Below are 20,118 nucleotides of genomic sequence, written 5' to 3'. Positions count from 1 at the left end.
TCGTTCTCCTTTGTACCAGTAAACACTCTCCCCATTTTGAACAAATCAGTCGTTAAAAGGTATCTGCAACATCTGCACCAATGTAATTGTTAAACCAACCTAGTAAATTTAAATAATATTTGATGATAAACTTTGATAAAAAGGTCGAAAACAATTTGATTTTCAGAGGCAAAATCGAATTCAAAATTAAAAGCACTTACAATTTTTTTGATAAATTGCACCGTTTTTACGTAAACCAAGGCTATGTTTGATTTTAGCGAATTGTTTTTTATTGTTAATTGTGTTTTTTTCAAGAAGTTTCATTAAATTTTTCTGTTTTTTTAAATGTTGAACTTCAGTTGTTGAAAAACAGCCACAAAAACGAAAAGAACGGATTTTTTTTTGTTTTCACTCAAAATTGTACGCAATTTTTGAAAGATTGGCATTTCAGTCACTATTGTTCCGATTTTCAATGTCCACAAATGAAACAGGCATTAAATTTTGTGTTCTAAAAATAAGTTATTTTTCCTAATTTAAATATTGAAAATAGTGGCGTCCATCTCTGAAACAATTATTTTATTTGAAATTATGAAAATATACGCATTTTTCGAAGTATGTACTACCCAACTAACTTTAATGTATTATATATTTTTCTTGTATCTAGTTGAATCAGCCAAAATAAACGATTTTAACTGATTATATCTGTCTATAACTGATTTTTGGGGAAAGTTTTGAAAGTAGAGGCAACAGCTTTTATTTAATTGCAGTTCAAGGATATTCAGCCTTATTCAGCAAATGAACTTTATTTTATTATAATTTAGATTTTGACAAGCTTTATTTTTTAAAACGTTTTGATATCTATTCCGCAATTTTATTTTTTAAATAGACTTTCTTGAGATATCACCGATTATGTTATAATTTTATAACTATGGTTTCAGACTAAAGATTCTAAAATTGCGTGTTTACAAAAGAGAAACCAAAACATGATTTTTTTTGACATTATCGAATAGATAACTGATTTTCCTACTAAGTAACATCATTTAATTAGAAAAATATCCCTTCTGTGCTTTCTTGAAAAAAGGAAATGTAGCATGACGGGACACTTGACTTTTTCAAACCACTATCGTATATTTTTCTTATTTTTTTTCCTTCGCATTGACACGATTTGAAAAACAAATATTATAATCCTCAAACTTGATGAATTGGTTTAAATTTTCGTTTTTGGCAGCCATTTTTTTGCTTGACGGGGCAACGAAAGGAGGTTTTATAGGGAAAAAAATAATCTCCTTTTCAATTAATGCCTACCCGGGCAGACGGTAATAACAAAATTCATGCCATTTCAATAACAAATACCGTTAAAATAACAGAAAGTGTTATGGAATCTTCTTGAAAAATCCATTTTTGCATAAGGGTTTAATAACAGTTTATGTTATAATAACAAAATTTGTTATTAGTCTCATATTGGTTGAAAGCCAAAACAACTTTGGAATAACATATTTTGTTATGGAAGAATATCTCCAAATGTTATTGGGATGATCGGATTAGTTGTTAAAATAACAAAAAATAATAACAAAGATTTGTTCGAAGAATAACTAAAACTGTTATTAGTCTGTTATTACAATAACAATCCAATAACAAAAAAATCATAACGATGAATAACAAATCTTGTTATAAATAACATAAAATGTTATTGGCCTAGTATTTTCAAATATCAAAAAATGTTATTCCCACGTTATTTCCGTCTGCTCGGGTAGCTGGTGATTTTTTGCCTAAAGTTTTAACTCTAGAGATAAGACAGCTTTGTTATACCATACTGCAATTATTGTATGTATGAAAAATTATAATTTTCATTTCGAAAAAAACGTAAAAATCTTGTGTACTTCGGCTAACAATTGGTCTCAGCGATTTCACAGAGCTTCTGTAAACGTCTTCAAACTCTTTTTAAAGGGCCTCATAATTGAGTTGTTTACACGCAACTCATGCCAACCCCAGAGATAACCCGTTTTTCATGCGAGGGATCACGCCAAACGGCGGTCACGTGTCCGCCGTTGTCACCAGCGCCACGTGGGAAGAACCCCTTACAGGCAAAACCCGCGTGCGCCCGTGGCGGTAATCTTTGCAACATAACCTTAAAACACTCAAACGCCCCAAAAACCCATCGACACATCAAAATTAATTATGCATAAAAACGGTGCAACGCATAAAAATTCCACTGATTGAGCCATTTTGCTTTCCGTTTCTTTTTCTTTTCATACTTTGTAATGGAACCACGTGCGGTTGCGATACACAACAAAAAACCCAAAAATCAGCGGTCCAAAATGAGCGTCAACCACGGAACACGGCGACGATCCGGCCGGAAGCGCTGCGGGACATGGAACAGGGCCGGGCCCTGCGGGAAGCGGCCGTCGCGGTTGGCGTTTTCGGGTGAGTACCAAGCGACATTTTTGTGCATGAATATTATATTATATTAAGGGTTGATGGTTCGCTCCGTGGAAATTGGTCCTTTTGACGTCGCTCTTAACAGCGTGATTTTCACACCCACGAAATGAACAAAAAAAAAATATGATGACGAGTGCTTGTGTGGAAAAATGGGGGAATGGAATTAATGATGGGAAAATTGAAAGATTGGTGGGAAAATATGTGCAAACCGCTCTCTCATTTTATATCAATATTGAGCATCAACTAATAAAACAGTTTTTCTGGAAGAAACAGTGAAAAATTGTAACAATTTATGAAATGTTTTATCAATTTCCCAATATTTACACGGGACAGAAAAAAAATTAAAAAGGTATAAAAATTTAAATAAGGAGCCACGATTTTAATATTTGAATGAAAAAAAGTGTTTTGAAATTCATTATACACCTGTTCAATTGTTTTGCAATCATTTGTTTCCAAAATATCTAAGTACTGACGAAAATTTTATTTTTTGCGAAAACAATTTTTTTGCGGTACTGTACATCGGAATTTCATAAAAATTCAAAAAAAATGTTATGATTATCAATGCAGTAAAATGCATTTAAGATTATTTTCAGTTGACTAGACGTCTATTTTCGGGAGAATTTTGAAGTTTTTTGAAAAATATTTTTTTTGCTCCCTGAATTTTTGGACCAATTTTGAGGGGGGGGGGGGCGGGTGGAGGGGCTACATAAAATTTAAAAATATTTGCAACGGTCTTACAGGTGAAATAAAATTTGCAAAATGAAATGATTTTACCCATTGTTTGATTAGGTGCACCGTTTTCAAGTTGAAAGCATACTAAGATTAACATTTTTAAGAAACGTTTAGTTCTCTTCAAATTAAAATACTTCAGAAAATAAAAGCACCCGTGCAAATATTTTCGAAAAAATATTTCCAACAATTTTCCTTTTTTTACTTTGTCGGTCGGCCTGCTAGTTGCTAAGATAATAGAGCGAAGTTATAATTTGGTGAAAAATGAGTTTTATTAGTGTCATCTAACTAGCTCACATTTTTTTATATTGGAAACTCGGTTCGATTCACAAAAAAAAACAGTTCTTTTCTATATATCAAAAAATTTAAATCCAGCCAAAAATTTAGAAGATGCAAGAAAAAATATTTTAAGCTTTTTCCAAAATTAATACTTATTTTTTTTTTATTATTTCTAATGAAAAGAGCAAACAATTTCACAATAGTTTTATTTTATGACGTTAGAGCAGTTCTCTACAAAATCGGTTTTGTTTTTAAAATAATCATTTTTGTATTTTTTTAATCCGGCTGAAACTTTTGTGGTGCTTTTGTTATGACCAAATAAGCCATTTTGCATCATTAGTTTGTCAATGTAATTTTCCTTACAAATTTGGCAGCTGTCAAAAATCCGTATCTTTTGAAGGCTTTTTTGATCGATTTGGTGTCTTCGGCAAAGTTGTAAGTTTTTTTTAGTGATTTTTTATATAATTTTTTGTCACTAAAACTTGATTTGCAAAAAAAAAAACACTATTTTATTTTTTTGTATTTTTTCATATGTAGAAGAGGACATCAAAAGCCGACTATTCAAAAATTTCCAGGTTGTGCAAAAATGTTTGACTGCCCAAGTAACATTTATTTTCCAGGAGTTCTACAAGAGCTCTTCAAGATAGCTACAGCATAGCAGTTTTTTTGCAAATCAAGTTTTAGTGATAAAAAGTCAAATAAAAAATCATAATTTTTTTTACCGTGTATCATTTTTTTCAGTGTAGTACTATTCCTTCAAAAGATACAGATTTTTGAATTTTCATATATCATTTTTGTATGAATTGCTGCCAAATTTGTTTGGGATATTATATGGACAAACTAACGTCATGATTCAAATTCCCGGACGCTTCGAAACCCGGACACTTCATCTTGTTTTATCAATTATTTGGATATAAGTTCGCATTATGAATGTCATACTGTGTTTTTAATTCCAACATCAACTTTCATTTCAAGTTTGATTGAACGCTGTAGTTAATGCCAAAACAATTAAATACAATAAAATTATAAGTTTACCGAAAATGCGAAAAATTTCACTTGAAATATTTCATAGGCACCGGCAAGACAAAGCAGAGATTTATGGTTTCGATTTTCTTAAATTCTAGCAAATTTTTATATAAACTATCGATTGTTTTGATGTAGGAGAGGCCGTGGCTGACTGGTTACGGTGTTCGCTTTGTAAGCGAATGGTCCCGGGTTCGATTCCCATCCGCTCCCAACGAGAATGTATAGGAAATATAAATCTTGAAAATCTGAGAATGAACGAAAAATCAAAAATGCTAACTACTAGGCCATCGCGACTTGGTGAGCTATTATTGGAATTATTAGGAATACTGTTACTACCAAAATATACGCGCTGGGTCCTTGTCCATTTGACAAGGGCTCGGAAGTTCTAAATAACGTTTGAATCCGATTGGTGCAAACGTTCTTCAGGACGGGGCTTGTCGACAAAGCTGAAGTACCTCGCGCTCGGTTAGCCAGCGTAGAAATGGGTCACCGAAGCTCGGCAGAGCTAACACCTTCCAAATGCCTATGCGAGTTATTTGCATGTATAGAATGTAAGATCTGAAAATACATGGAAACAACTCAATTTGTAAGAAGTGGCCACGTGGTCCTGTTTGGTTGGTTGCACACACATACACAACTATCGATTGTTTTGATGTAAACAGCTTATTTGAGGCATTCTTGCCTTTCACTAACATTTCAGTCCAAATTGGTGCGATCCATAAGTAAAATCGAGTGTCCGGAATTCGAAGCAAAAGTGTCTGGATTTCGAATCAGCTTTTATCAGTGACCGGGATTTGAAGCACATCATGTCATTTTAATTTTAAAATTCTGATGAAAAATTGTTAGAAACGACACATTTTGCATGCATTTTCTTGAAACTGTTGTGTGGAATTTATAAAACTGTTGCACCGTTTATTCAATCATTCATTAAAACACACTTGACCTTAAAAATAAATTAAAAAAAAGTAATTCAATAAAAATATTTCATTTCAAGATCAAAACAACCTATTCAATAGCAAAATTGGATTTTGAAACCAAAATTTTTTTACACCAGCTTTGATTAAAAACATCGTTTTCAATATAAATTCACTGATTTTGATTTTTGCGAAAATTCAGATCAGCAAATTCACCTAATTTGTCTAATAAACTTTAAAGATTACACCTCTAGCTGAGGTAAAGCCACATAGGGGGGAAGAAACAAGAAAAAATAGGGTTTTCTGTATCATCCAAATTGGATTTAACTTACATTAAATTTTGCCGATATCTGAGCCACTTACTACATATCCGATTTTCAAAGTTATTTTTCCCAATAATAATATTGTTAATAATGTTGTTTTAAATTTATGAATAATATTTGAAAAGGACAAAACTTGCTAAATATAACATATAAACTACATACATATATACTACATACATACTAGGGGAGTTTGGGGTAATATGGACAGTGGGGGTAGTTTGGACACCCCTTTAAAAATCACGTTTTCTTCGGATATAAAGTGAAAACGACAATTTAAGTGATAAGGCTAGTACTAGTAATGGCCTAGGAGTATGGACAAACCAAAAAAGTTGGAATAGGTTAAGTAGTTTTGGTATAATGTGTAAAAGTTTCCAAAGGCCGGTTGGCACTGCCTTAAATTTTAATATTTGAAGGTTAGGAAATAAGGTTTTGCAGGGGTTATATGGCAAAAAAAGTGGTCATTTTTTGTTTAAGGGGGTTGCTTGGACGATGCCTGAGATATGTACGTATAAAAATTGTGCATTTTATCCATTTTTATCATCAAAAATCGCAATTTATGATAGAATATGCTATGGGGGTAATTTGGACATGGCTTGTGGGGTAATTTGGACATACCTGAAAGTCTACCTGTCAGGCAACAAAAAAGTAACTTTCATGGTTGGATGAGTTTTTAAAGGGATTTAGATAAATTTAGAGGGATTTAATATGTCAAAACAATCAAAAATGAATGTGAGCAATGAGAACCTTCACAAAACCCTTATTTTTTAATTTAGATAAATTTATTCCAATATTCGAATTGATGAAAATCTGATTACTGTACATTTGGCGTTCAACAAGACTCTAATGTTGATTGCTTTTAATTAATTTCTTTGACATTTCTAATTTCTATGCTGGTTTACAATAATATTTAAATTTTGAAGGGCTACAGAATGTAAAATAAAAAAAATGATATTTCAGGCTAATAAATTGAATTATAGTTCTATCACAAAATCATTATTTAAACCTTTGATGAAATATTGTGAGCAACACTTCGAAATAAAAAGCAATTACAAAACCAGGTTGAAGGATAAAAAAACATGCTCAAAAAATCAAATGTTAAACTTATTCTTCAACATGTGACCAAATTACCCCACAAAAGGTGTTCATATTGCCCCACAAGGTATGTCCATATTACCCCACAAGGCATGTCCAAATTACCCCATAGGGGTGTTCATATTACCCCCACACAAAAATGTGGGGGTAATTTGGACACCTTTTAATTTTTGCGATAAAAATGGGTTTTTCATCAAAATTTATCGAAATGAATGACATTTTACCATCAAATATGGTCTCTATTATCCTCTGGTGTCATCCACATTCCTTTAAAATATCCATACAGCCCGTAACAGAGCAATTTCCTTAGGGTGTCCAAATTACCCCACACTCCCCTATAGTGTTTGAATTCAATTTTCTTAGAGCGAGTCCACGAACAGGGCATACCCCTTTGTATGAGACGTCGTTTGGACCTCACCAATCTGCCTGAAATTTTCAGGGGTTGTTTGTACATATAAAACTAGCATCTGGCCAAAATATGAGCACTCTAGGTCAACGGGAAGTGGGGCAAATCGGGACACAAAGTTTGAAGGTTCAAAAACGTCCAAAATCGTAAAAAGGCTCTAACTTGGGCAAAATTCAATTTAATTTCAAAATTCAAAATTCATCTGAAAGGGCTTAAAAATGCAACAAAATGCAGCACCCCAATTGGTTGAATCTAAAGGGAGTTATTGGCATTTTAGTGAAAAAATAACACAATTTTCAAACTCAAATAAATAAGTGTTCCATCCAGATATCAACTCGGTTCGACCTGCAGCTTGTAGAGGACATCTGGGACTACCATCTTAGACTGAGAACGCTTTGGGTAAGGCAGTTTAACATATCAAATAGATACTTTTACTTTTCGTGAATTTTTTGGCTGTAAATTTTTGCTCGGAGGACCCCTTAGATCCCATTTTCGGATGATAATTTTATCATATTCGTGTTCCTGAGACAATTTCACAATAGAAAAAAAATGAGATGATGCTTTTTTGTCTGGTGTCATCCTTGGAAACGAATTTGAATTTCAATAAATGTGAATCGAAGATTTTTTTTAACTTTCATTTTTAAAGGGTTAAAATGGATGAAAATAAACATTTTTATGCATGTTTCTATTATGAAATTGTCTCAGGAACACGAATATGATAAAATCATCATCAGAAAATGGGATCTAAGGGGTCCCCCGAGCTAAAATTTACAACCAAAAAATTCACTAAAAGAAAAAGTGTCTAATTGATATGTGAAACTGCCTTACCCAAAGCGTTCTCAATCTCAGATGGTAGTCCCAGATGTCCCCTACAAGCTGCAGATCGAACCGAGTTGATATCTGGATGGAACACTTTTTTATTTGAGTTTGAAAAATGTGTTATTTTTTCATAAAATGCCAATAACTCCCTTCAGATTCAACCAATTGGGGTGCTCTACCCTGCATTTTGTTGCATTTTTTAAGCTCTTTCAGGTGCATTTTGAATTTTGAAATTCAGTTGAATTTTGCCCAAGTTACAGCCTTTTTATGATTTTTGACGTTTCTGAACCTTCAAACTTTGTGTCCCGATTTGCCCCACTTCCCGTTGACCTAGAGTGTTCATATTTTGGCCAGATGCTAGTTTTATATGTATAAACAACCTCTGAAAATTTCAGGCAGATTGGTGAGGTCGATGCGAGATGGGTATGCTTTGCTCGTGGACTCGCTCAATATCTTTATCGGAATGATCAGAAACATAAAACGAAACCAAACAACCAACTCACTCAAAACATCTTCTATCTTTCCAGCCCCCCAGTCTCGTTGGCCCTCCTCTCGCCATCCCGGTACGGCCCAAGCATGCTCCCGGCCCCATCGCTTCCCACCAGCCAGTTCCTGCACCACCACAGCCAGGTGTCCTCGCTGGTCAACAGCCTGCCCCATCACCACCCACACCATCCAGCGGCGGCAGCTGCACACCACGCGGCAATGCATGGCCTCGCCAACGGCCTATCGCTGGGTCTCAACGGGGTCACCCACGGGGCGTCGGCACTTTCGGCGGCCGCAGCAGCCGCGGCCGCTGCCGCCAACAGCCACAACAACAACAACAGCCCGCTGGTCAGCAACGCGAATTTGAGTTCCTCGGAAAATCTGAACGCAAACCAGTCGTCGAATCACTCCAACACTAGTGACCCGCACTCGCCCAGGAGGGAGGACGGTGGCTGTGGGGGAGGAGCTTCGCCGGAAGTGCACCAGCCGGCGTCGCCGAACGGGACCGGACTGAACTCTTCTGCGGGTCAGGAGAGCTCGTCGGTGAAGCAGCACACGCACAGTACGTCGTCCTGCGGGTCGGCCAGTCCGATTTTGCAGGATGATGCGATGAACGATAATGATGGTGAGTCAAAATATTAAAAGTTTAAAATGTTCGAAAAAAATCAATTCTGAATCGCCACCCTGTTCAACCGACTAAAAAAACTATCCGCCTTGGCGGCGCCTGAAAAACATTTGATGCAAAAGCCCTGCACCCGGCGAAGAAGCTTTTTATTTGATTGAATTTTTATTTTTCCTCCCGTCCCGCGGCCGGGTCTGTTTTTTTTTCTCCTCCCAAAGTAAATCCCACTGATTTGCATTTTCCACTGGGATCGACTGCTGGCGCCTTTTAACTGTCGCATTTTTATGGGTGACATTTGTGTGTACAAGGACAAAAGGTACGAAAAACAGGCTCGTAAAAAAACGCAACGCCCGCGAGGAGGACAATCGCGGGAAAAGTCGGGCAAGGCAAGTTCGCTGCTCGGTGAAAGGTGGTTTGTATGGAAATTATCCCGACAGACGGAAGGGGTGTGGACCCAGGAATTATGACGATTATGGTGAAATTAATTTAAAAATTATGCCAATTTCCTTTTTGAAAGCCCTGACTTTGAGGGGTAAAAGAAGTCATTTCAAGGTGAAATTTACATCTGGGTACATTATTGGAATGTAATTGAGTTGCCTTTTTTACAATACTTTTTTAATGTGTTCAACTTCTCTACACATATAATTCTATATTTGATAAGTTGCAAACATAAAAAAAGGTTTGAACATTTTGAAAATTTAAATCCATGTTAAAGCCATGTTAAACTTTTAAGTGATATTAATATTTATTTTCTTGTAATAACAACATAATTGTATAGTGACATCAGCAAAACTCACTTCAGCTCACGTTAAACGTTAAATTCCCCGACGTGCAATTGCATCTCTCGTTCCTCCCCTGGCGGAGCCGAGCTCAAATCGCAATTAATCACAAAATCGTTTTCCATCGTCAAGTGATTGCACAAAGTTAAGCTGTTTTCCCAACCAAACCTCACACTTGTGCCTCCACGCCAAGCTACTTCCTGAACAAACACCAGGAAATCCTTGGCACACACCGGTTTCAGTTTCCACCCCCACCCCCCCTTCTGAGTAGCGACTGGGATTGCTCTTTTGCTCACAAAAATGTGCCCCGTTTCCTTTTCTTTCTGCTGGTGGTGTTGGTGACTAAACGGGCGTTAAACGGCTATAAAATTTCAATGAAAAACTCGTTTTGAGTTTCCTTCGTGCACACACATACACACTTTTCAATTGGAAAAGTTTACCTCCGGGGGTAAGTTTTTGAGAGGGAGTGGAAAATTCAAACGTCCCTCGTTTTATTGTGCACGTGGGAGTGCGCAAACACCCGCACGCAGTCTAACGCGTGACTTTACAGCGTAGGTATTGCGAAACAGTTAAATGATTATTGCTGTAATTTATGCGAGGAAAAAAATCGCGGATCACGATACTTATCCTTTTTTTTACTGCTGGGGTTGGTTGGTGACATGTTCCGGCCTCGAAGTTATGGTTTAGTTTTTTTTTCGTTTCCTTTGGGAGTCACGTGGGTAGATTTTTTCATGACTTTTTTTTGTTGATGAACAAATAAGGAATGTTGGAAAATGTCACTTACCAAACGTGCACCCACGGTAAGACCTTTTTTCCCCTAGAGAATGTCTTTGAGAAATCAAACAGGGTGAAAGCCTGATTTACAATTTCATGATATGCTTTAGTTGATTTGATATGTGCAGCTTTTCAACTCAGATATTGTATCTTCAGTTAACAAATTTGAATTAAAAAACTTAATTTGTATGATTTTATACCTTTATTATTTAAAATAAATAATAAAAGGCCAACCGTGAACCAAAACTTATTCTACACTCCCTTTGTAAACAAATGTACACGCACAATAATTTATGCTAGATTTCAAGATCTTTTTTTTGTAATTTTTATGACTTTTTTCTTAATTCATAAGATAATTTTCGCTGTTTATTTCAATCAATATTCAATAATTGTAAACCAAATTTATTGATTGTTTTTGCATTAAACTTAAAAATAAAATTGAAATACTTGTAAAGGGTTGAATAATATAACAAACAACAAACACTTAAATAAACCGTCTTCAGCTAATAGATTTTTCAAAGCAAAATAAATACTTTGGTTACCTTGTGTAATGTTTTTAATACTTTATAATACAAAAACAATATTGGGAATATTTGATTTAAATAAAACATGTTTAAAAATGACTCTCAAAATATTTTTGAAAACATTCGAAAACCCATTTGCCACTTTTGTCACTTTGTAAATCAAAATTTTGAAGATAGAATTTTTCTTTTTAGGGCTTTAATTTTTTTATGGATGAATTTTATAGAAGCAAAACAAAAATAATTATTATAATTGAACTTAAACAAGTATTGATTTGAACGTTTCACGTGCGTTTTAACATTAACAATGTTCTACAAAGTTGTAGACCAGGCAATTAGAAAAAAATATATACATAAACATAAGGGGATTGCTTGTAACCATCACGAGTTATCGCGATTTTACGAAAAAAAATGTTTTGAAATACGTTCTATGAAAAAACATTTAACACAAGTCAATTATAAACCTGAAAACCATGTGGAAACAAAAATTAAAAAATCATTTAAAAACTACTTTGTATTGTCTAAGAGGTGCCCGAAAATGCAAACATAACATATTAAAAACTTGCTCCTAATATGTGAAAGTATTGAGTTGTTTGATGTAAAACAAACACGAGAAGTTTAATTTTTAAGAAAAAACTAAAAAGATCAACCATTTTGTTCAAGAGCTGAAACCAAGTTGGCTTAGAAAAGTTATTTGTAATGAAAAAAATAATTTCTGAATGATTTTATTCGATTCAACATAATGTGTCAAACCATACTTTTTGCAATTCCACTGTGAAACTGTCAACTTTTCCTGCCCTTCTGGAGAAACGAAACGGCCTACTTTTCCCTACCATAAATAACAGAATGGAAAATTAATTCCTTTCAATAACAGTGCTGAAAAGTTCTACTTTTCAGCACTGTAATGGGAGCTGAAAAGTTGAACTTTTCAGCATTAGTATCGAAAAGTAACATTTTTCAATATAGTTTTGTTTTGAACGATGAATTTACTAAACACATGAATGTTTGACATAAAATTCCATTAAATAAGCGTTTTTCGGAATTGCAAAAAATGTTGTAAGCAACTCGTTGCAAAACTTGATTTTTTCAGCACTCGTCGTATTTATCCAACTCGGTAAACCTCGTTGGATAAATGTACAACTCGTGCTGAAAAAATCTTCTTTTTGCAACTTGTTGCATAAACTACTATTCTCAAATTGGTCACAGAGGCAAGTTTAAAAAAAATATGAGATTGTGGAGTATGGATTCATTTTACTAACTGTTCAGAAACTTTGATGAAAAAAATCTTCTCAACAAAAAATATCAGAGATCTTTTTTTTGTTTTTTATTACACGATTTGAGCTTATAAAATTAGAAAAAATAGACATTTTCTTGTAGTTGCATGAATTAGTTGATCTTTACACTTATTTTAACCATTAGAGTCACTGTCCTATTCAACTTTGATTAAAAATATGATTCAGAACCAAGATTAGAACAATTTTCAATAAATTTAAAATTGCCCGGGAATTCCCGGGATTTCCCGGGAAATCGGTTGACAATTTCCCGTTTCCAGGTAAATTTGTAACCCCGGGAAATTGGACGCTCTATTTTTTCGTAAAATCGCGATAACTCGTGATGGTTACAAACGAACCCCTTATGTTTGTACATCAAAATTTTTGTAATTGTCTGCTCTACAACTTTGTAAAACATCAGAGCGTTCTAAAAAATAACCCTGAAAAGTAAGAAAAAACACGAAATTTAAAAATGAAAATTTTTGTTATAAATGAAAAAATGACCCTTCTGAGTCAATGAAGATTCGATAAGTACATTAAATTTTCCTTAAAATGACATGTTCTAAATTTTTTAAAGTCGAGTAACGGAAAATGGCAGAGTTTTTAAACTTTTTTAGTGTTTTTCTCAATGAAAAATACGTTTTTTTCGGAATTCTGGGTACGCTATAAAATCGGGCATCTAATTTTACATAAAAGTCTCTTTAACACCAAATTTCTATCTCATCACCGTTTCAGGCTGCAAATTATTGAAAAAAACCTTTTTTTCGCAAGCTCAAAAATGAAAGGGGTCGTACCCAGCCCGGGAACATGTTGACAGCTCCCATACAAACTGAGCGTACCGCCTTTGATATTATCTAGCCAAACATCTGAAAATGGCGAATAGTTTAAATTAATATAGTTTTTGTCTTGTTTCGGTTTAAAACGACAAAATAAGCATTGTGGAATCATTTTCTTGAAAAACTTGTTTTAAGATACGCCACGTTAAAATATTAGTCTCGAACAGTTGGAAGGAGCGTGCCGCGAAAGCCGTCACGAAAAAAAAGTTTCCCGTACAAATTTTCAGTTGCGTATTTAATGGTCGGAATCCGACGAGGCCCACTCGCCATCTGTCGGTGGATACGCGCAACTCACGAAAACTGTCATGTTAGGGGACGGCTGGTCGTACCGCCCCTCCGAGATATCAAAAAACAGACCTCGGATTCGTGATCAGGGTCAAAAGTTATCCCTTAAGACAAAGTTTCACGCAAATCGAAAAGGGGTCGGGGCAACCTTTCCCGATTTCGAGTGTAAATTTGGAATTACATTTGAGAAATTTCATTGCGATAATTTTGTCCCTTAAGCGCCAACCACTTCAAATGTCTTTAATCGGTATATTTTCATCCAGTAGATCTCAATCAGTTTGATTGAAATTTTATTGCACTTTCCACACACCCTCCAGTGCCACCCTGAAGATATCACCCATCACTTTGCCACCAATAAACCATTCGGAAAAGATCTCTCATAAAATAATAACCCATAATTTGATGGCCGTCAGTCGTCTGCCCTTGGAAAGCACAACAACTCTCGAGAAGTAAATCTCTGCTCTTCTCTGTACTCGCAAACAGTCGGCCACTCCGACACTGTATGAAACCTAATTTGACTAATGAAGTTCGGAACGGGGGTCAGACAGACTTCCGACGGTTGGTTTTCGGAAGGGGTTCGGTTTTATGGTTGAACACATTGCTGGCACTACTCTCCGCTCTCTGAAGAGGGGTTGTGCCACATAAAATAACTATTTGTCACTTTTCGGTATTTTAATACCGCATAAATAATTGCTCGCAGCGAAGGGGTGGCAAAATCGTTGTTACTGGGAGTTAGGGTGAGGGTGCCCGTAATAGAGCCGGATTTTACGACGTGGATACGGATATTAATACCCCTTTTTTGAGGGTTATGAAAATATTTAGCAAATTGGAACGAATTATGATTGTTTTCTCCGTGTCCTAATCTCTGTTTTCAGACGACTCCATCGACGTGACCAACGACGAGGACGTTGAACCTGTGCAGAACAATGCCGGCCTACCCGCCCTGGTCAATCATCCCCTGTACGGCCAAAGTCCGGTAATGCACACAGCAGCATTCTTCGTCGGAGAGCTTCAACCAACTAATCCAGTCCTTCTGTCACTTGCAGATGTTCAACTTTCAGGAAACCATCTACGAAACCAGCGCCCGGTTGCTCTTCATGGCGGTCAAGTGGGCGAAAAACTTGCCCAGCTTTGCCAGTTTGACCTTTCGGGATCAGGTGAGGACGGCTTGGTTGAGTCATCCCAAAACAAATTATAACCAACTTCTCCTGTTCCAGGTCATCCTCCTGGAAGAATCCTGGGCAGAGTTGTTCCTCCTGAACGCCATCCAGTGGTGCATGCCAATCGAAACCTCAGCGTGTACGTTGTTCTCCTTGAACGAGCACTGCTCCAGCGTGAACAACTCCGGAATCTTCAAACCCGGACAGGTACGCAAAACCTCAAGCGGATCTAAACATATCTAGAAACTAACCAACATTTCAATTCTAATCCAGTTGGCCCAGGACCTGCGCGTGCTGAACGATACCCTGTGCAGATTCAAGTCCGTCATGGTAGACCCGGCGGAGTTTGCCTGCATGAAAGCGATCGTGCTTTTTCGGTCGGAGGCACGAGGGCTGAAGGACCCGGTGCAGATTGAGAATCTGCAGGATCAGGCGCAGGTTGGTCAACTATTATTGTTTTAATTTAATGAGTTTTCTACAGATTACACTTTGCAAAACTCCTTCTGGTATTGAAAAATATATATGTCCCATTAGGGTGTAATATCAAAATCGATTTTCCAGCACAGCAATTTTTGAGTTCCTTTTGGGGTCCTAAACAACTCCCCAAAGCAGAGCCGTACCTTGGGTCCACGGTGCCCTTGGCGAAGCATCAATTTGGCACCCCTCCCAAATTTACAAGAAATTTGAAATTGAGGTTAATTTTTAATGATTGCTTCAATGAGTTTTGATTTTATAATTGCAATTGGAGACCTTAATATGGTTAAATTCAGAAACACAGTTATTTATTAATTTTTATGTTTAATTTTTAAATAATATTAGACAGGTTGATTTGAAAATTCATTGTGGGAATTGCGTTGGCTGAATCTTTCTCAGATTTCATAACACGATAATGAAAGCTAGGTTTTGTTTTTTATTAATTTATTTTTCAGATAAATGCACAGAATTGAACTATAAATGTTGCTTTAATTTGTTGGCAAATTTGATATTTTTTTCTAAGCCTGTATAAATCTGATCTAGTATTAAATTTATTGCATAAGCAAAGAACTTTACCGGCTTCGTAAAATAATTAGTTGATTTGGCTTTGGATTTCATTTTGGTGCAATTAGAAAAAAGAAAAAAATCTTTCTTCAAGATAAAAAAAATAATTAGTCGATGCCCGTGTCCTCTTTTGTTTTATCTAGATAGGAATCCCAGCAAGCTTAGTACAAAAGAGCAAACCGGCATCGAAGTATAATTTTTCAACATGCAGCGGCAGAACCATATTTCGTCAAAATCAATTAAAGATCATTCAAAATCCAGCGCAATTCATGATGAAACTTATTTTAATATTTGGGCAAAAATATCAAGATAAGAAATTTTTATTCATTTTAAGTGATTCGCCCATACGAGGCTTGAGAATATTTATCATAATTTTATATTTATAATTATATTTTGCATTGATTTTTTTGATCGGTATATTTTTAATTCGTGATATTAAATTTTATGTTTCAGAAAATTATTTTTTTAAGCAAAGCTATATCAATGTTTTCAAACCTTGAAAAAAAATTTTTTTTTAACTGAAAAAAAAGTTTGAATCGTTTCTCATTACCAAAGCTTTTTAGACGATTAAAAAAGTAAACAACACCGGTTAAGCTAAAACTGAAAAAGTGATGTTTAGATCATTTTGTGTGCTCTGAAAAATATTTTTTTTCTTGAAAAAATAATGTTGATCTTATTAGTGAAAATTTAAAGCAGTTTTCCTATTTCAAAACACTAGTTTTTTGAAAAAAGCGTAGGCAAATTTCAATGCACGAATTTGCATTTAAAAGCGGTGTATGCACTTCGGAAGGAATCGGTCAAGAAAAATTTCAAATGGGCAGCAGCAGCAACGAAAGCAAGCCAGAGAGGGTGAATAAGAGCCCAAAAAACGCTCCCTTTCCTTTGTTCTGCTGTTCGTAAAGCTGGGGGGGGGGGGGGGGGGCGACATAAACTTTGAAAAATATTTGCAACGGCCTAAAATGTAAACATAATTCCAATTTCAAAGAAGCTCGAAATATGACCATCATTTTTGGCTGATTGTGATTTACATCCAAATTAAAATAACATATAGTTGTAAATTTTTGTAGTCTGGAAGGTATTACTTAAACTTCTTTATACAATGTTCCAAACTTTAATGCTGTATTCATTTTGAGAAGCTCTTTTAGAACTCCTTGAACTTTCTGCCACTTGAGCGCCCCTTCTTTGATAAAAAAATAAATTTTCAAAAACACTTCGGTAGAAATATTCATATAATTGATTTTAACGCACCCAAATCATATTTTTTTATATTTTAAACCAAATTATCTAGTTATTTATAGTTCTACTTTATAATTTGGCACCTATTCTGTTGCAAATACCTAATGAGAATGTTATAACTGACATGAAAATTTTGTACTATCATCGATTTCGGCGCCCCCCAAGGGCTGGCGCCCTTGGCGGTCGCCAACTGCGCCAACCCCTAGGTACGGCGCTGCCCCAAAGTTTGGGAACGATTGGTTTAGTCCTCGCTTTGCGTAAAGCGATTCAATTTTCCATATAAATTTGTATGGGAAAAATCATTTTTTTTTTTTTATTTTGATATACGTAGTTTGCGTCAGGCTCTCGACGCAATAAGACGTGTGCATCGGAGCTATTCTGCGCGCTTTGGGTTATCGCGTGTGTCGGCCATCTGCACCACTTGCTGGTGCAGATTTCGCGTGTTTAAGCGTCAGTTTTCATCTGACGACCGGTTTTAATTTGCGATCCGGATTACATCCGAACTCGCAACAATGGCTCAAGTGAGATCGCGTGAAAACACCTTCAAGGTGGACCTTTCGAACTTTCCGAAACGACCGTCCATTGAGGAACTGCAGAAGTTTGTGCTAGTGAAACTAGGACTGGCCGTTGGCCAAGTGAAAAGGTTCCAGGTGAACCATGCGCAGAATTGCGTACATGTGAAGTGTAGTGAGCTGAAGGTGGCACAAGACACCGTTGCTATGCACAATGGCAAACACGTGATGGAGATCAACAAGACCAAGGTCACGGTGCGCTTAGTGATGGAGGACGGGGGAGTGGAGGTAAAGATCCATGACCTCTCTGAAAACGTCACGAACGACGACATTGTTGCGTTCCTGCGCCATTTTGGCGACGTGCTCAGCATTCGCGAGGTGTCATGGGGAGAGGGTTTCCCTCTCCGTGGCATGTCATCAGGCATCCGGGTGGCGAAGATGATCCTTCGCCGCCATATTAAATCGTTCGCAACGATTCTAGGAGAGAGCACACTAATCTCCTACAGAGGGCAGCCGATGACCTGTAGGCACTGCACGCTTACCCAACACATTGGTATGTCGTGCGTGGAGAACAAAAAACTTCTCGGTCAAAAAGCCGATCTCAGCGCCCGCCTGAAAAGTGCGAGCGGATCAACCTCAACTAGCTACGCTGGTGTGCTGAACGGTGTTGCCCCTGACACCAACACATTGCTGCCAGAGTTCAGTGGCACCATCCTCGGTCCGGTCATCCCGCAACGACCGATAAGACCCGAGAGCACGGGCACGGCACCCAACGCCCCTCAGAGCGGAGCGGCAACGAGCGCTACCGGACACTCAGCTGATGGATCGCTTAACATCAGCGGAGACGGTACATCGTCTGTTCAGACAAGCGGCTCGACGGACGTTGCCGAACACTCAGCTGGCTCTGAAGCTAGCGGAGGCGGCACGTCGTCCGAGGTTTCGAACACCCTAGCAAGCGAGACAGAGGTCTCAGCTGGATCCGTTGCGACCGCCATCGAAGGTGGTGCGTTGATCGATCGCCCTAACGAGTCTGAGCTCGCCAGCACAAGCGACATGTTACTCATTCCCAGTGTTGGTATTATTGCGCTCTCGCGAGAAAATTTTCTCTCTCTCGAGTTCTCGCCGCGAGTCTCGAGCTGCCGAGAGAAACTCACCGATTTCCCGTGCTCTCCTCCGCTCGCGAACGGGCTTTCTCGCGAGCCAGAATCGCCCGTTCGCGAGAAGTTGAACGTGTTAGAAACGAACAAAAAACAACACAGCGATTGAAGTTACACCTCTATACCATCGCCTGGTTCGTATTCATAAGCCTGATAAACAAATTTCTAGCTTGGGACGAACGTCTAGCACGAGGCGCTCGCGAGCGCTCGCGGCGAGAGCGAGAACGCGAACGAAAATGCGAGCGCGAGCGAGAAGAGAGAAGTACTACAAGTTCTCTCCCTCGTTCGCGAGCGAGAAATGCTTTCCTTCTTCTCGCTCGAATTCCAACAATGCTCATTCCACTCCCCCCTGCTGCACCTGCTGCTGAAGGAGACAACAAAAAAACCGAAGAAATGGAGACCGAAAGCCCGTCTGCTGCCGACGATGCTGCAGAACTCAACACTCCGCATCCGAAGCTGCCGTGTGAGGAAGAGGACGCAGAAATGCCGGCCGTGTCGGACCTCGCTAGCTGTGAGTCGGTGAGTCCTTTCGAATTCCCTGCACCTATCCCTGTCCCTTTCCCTAATCCTGACCTCAAGAAGACGCACTCATTGAGTTCCATCTCTGGAACTGAGAGCGATGGAAGTACGCGCTCTAGTGAGTTCACTGCGGTGAAGAAGAAGCGACGACCGGGTCGTCCAAAAAAGTCAAAAGTTTAGTCACCTAGCACCCTGCGGCTCCCACTGCAATGAATCTGTCTTGCTCCTATAACATCGCCACCATAAATATTAATGCCATTTCGAACGACAACAAGATCCAATCCCTGAAAACCTTTATTCGCTCAACTGACCTTGACATTATACTGCTTCAAGAAGTTGAAAACCCAAACCTAGCTCTCCCAGGGTTCAACGTTTTAACGAACGTGGACGACAGTAGGAGAGGAACAGCAATAGCTTTGAAATCGCACATCCAATTCTCGAACGTTCGACGCAGCCTCGACACGCGTATCATTGCCGTTACCCTGCGAAGCATGGTGACCATTTGCAACGTATACGCCCCCTCCGGAACCGTGAACGCCGCATCCCGTGAACGCCTGTTCAACAATACGCTTCCCCTTTTCCTCCAAAACTGCTCAGACCACTGCATTCTTGGCGGTGACTTCAACTGCGTGATTGCTTCGAAGGACGCAACTGGTACCAGCAACCACAGCTTGGCGCTTAAAAACCTAACCAGCAACCTGGGACTTAAAGACGCGTGGGAAGTTCTGAAAGCTAATCAGATCGCGTACAGTTTCATCAGGCCGAACTGCTCCTCCCGGCTTGACCGATTGTACGTTTCCGGTGCATTTGTACCGGGCTTGCGCACGGCGGAGTACCTCGTGACGTCGTTCACGGACCACAAGGCGTTCAAAGTGCGGTGCTGTCTTCCCGATCAACGACGACCGACCGGAAATGG

At 37.9% G+C, this 20,118-nt stretch overlaps 1 protein-coding gene across 1 annotated transcript in view; it reads left to right on the top strand.

Moving 5' to 3' along the window:
* Positions 1–20,118, top strand: part of LOC120420820 (photoreceptor-specific nuclear receptor-like) — a 64,448-nt gene that overhangs the window by 39,157 nt on the left and 5,173 nt on the right. The window contains exons 5-10 of the mRNA XM_039583940.2: positions 2,289–2,403; positions 8,534–9,117; positions 14,456–14,556; positions 14,627–14,737; positions 14,798–14,947; positions 15,014–15,178. Coding sequence (XP_039439874.1) covers positions 2,289–2,403; positions 8,534–9,117; positions 14,456–14,556; positions 14,627–14,737; positions 14,798–14,947; positions 15,014–15,178 — 1,226 coding nt within the window. The remainder of the gene's footprint in view (positions 1–2,288; positions 2,404–8,533; positions 9,118–14,455; positions 14,557–14,626; positions 14,738–14,797; positions 14,948–15,013; positions 15,179–20,118) is intronic.

The sequence above is a fragment of the Culex pipiens genome, chromosome 2 (genome assembly GCF_016801865.2).
Source record: "Culex pipiens pallens isolate TS chromosome 2, TS_CPP_V2, whole genome shotgun sequence".
Taxonomy (NCBI): Eukaryota; Metazoa; Arthropoda; class Insecta; order Diptera; family Culicidae; genus Culex; species Culex pipiens.
This window is presented reverse-complemented; position numbering and strand designations above follow the sequence as displayed.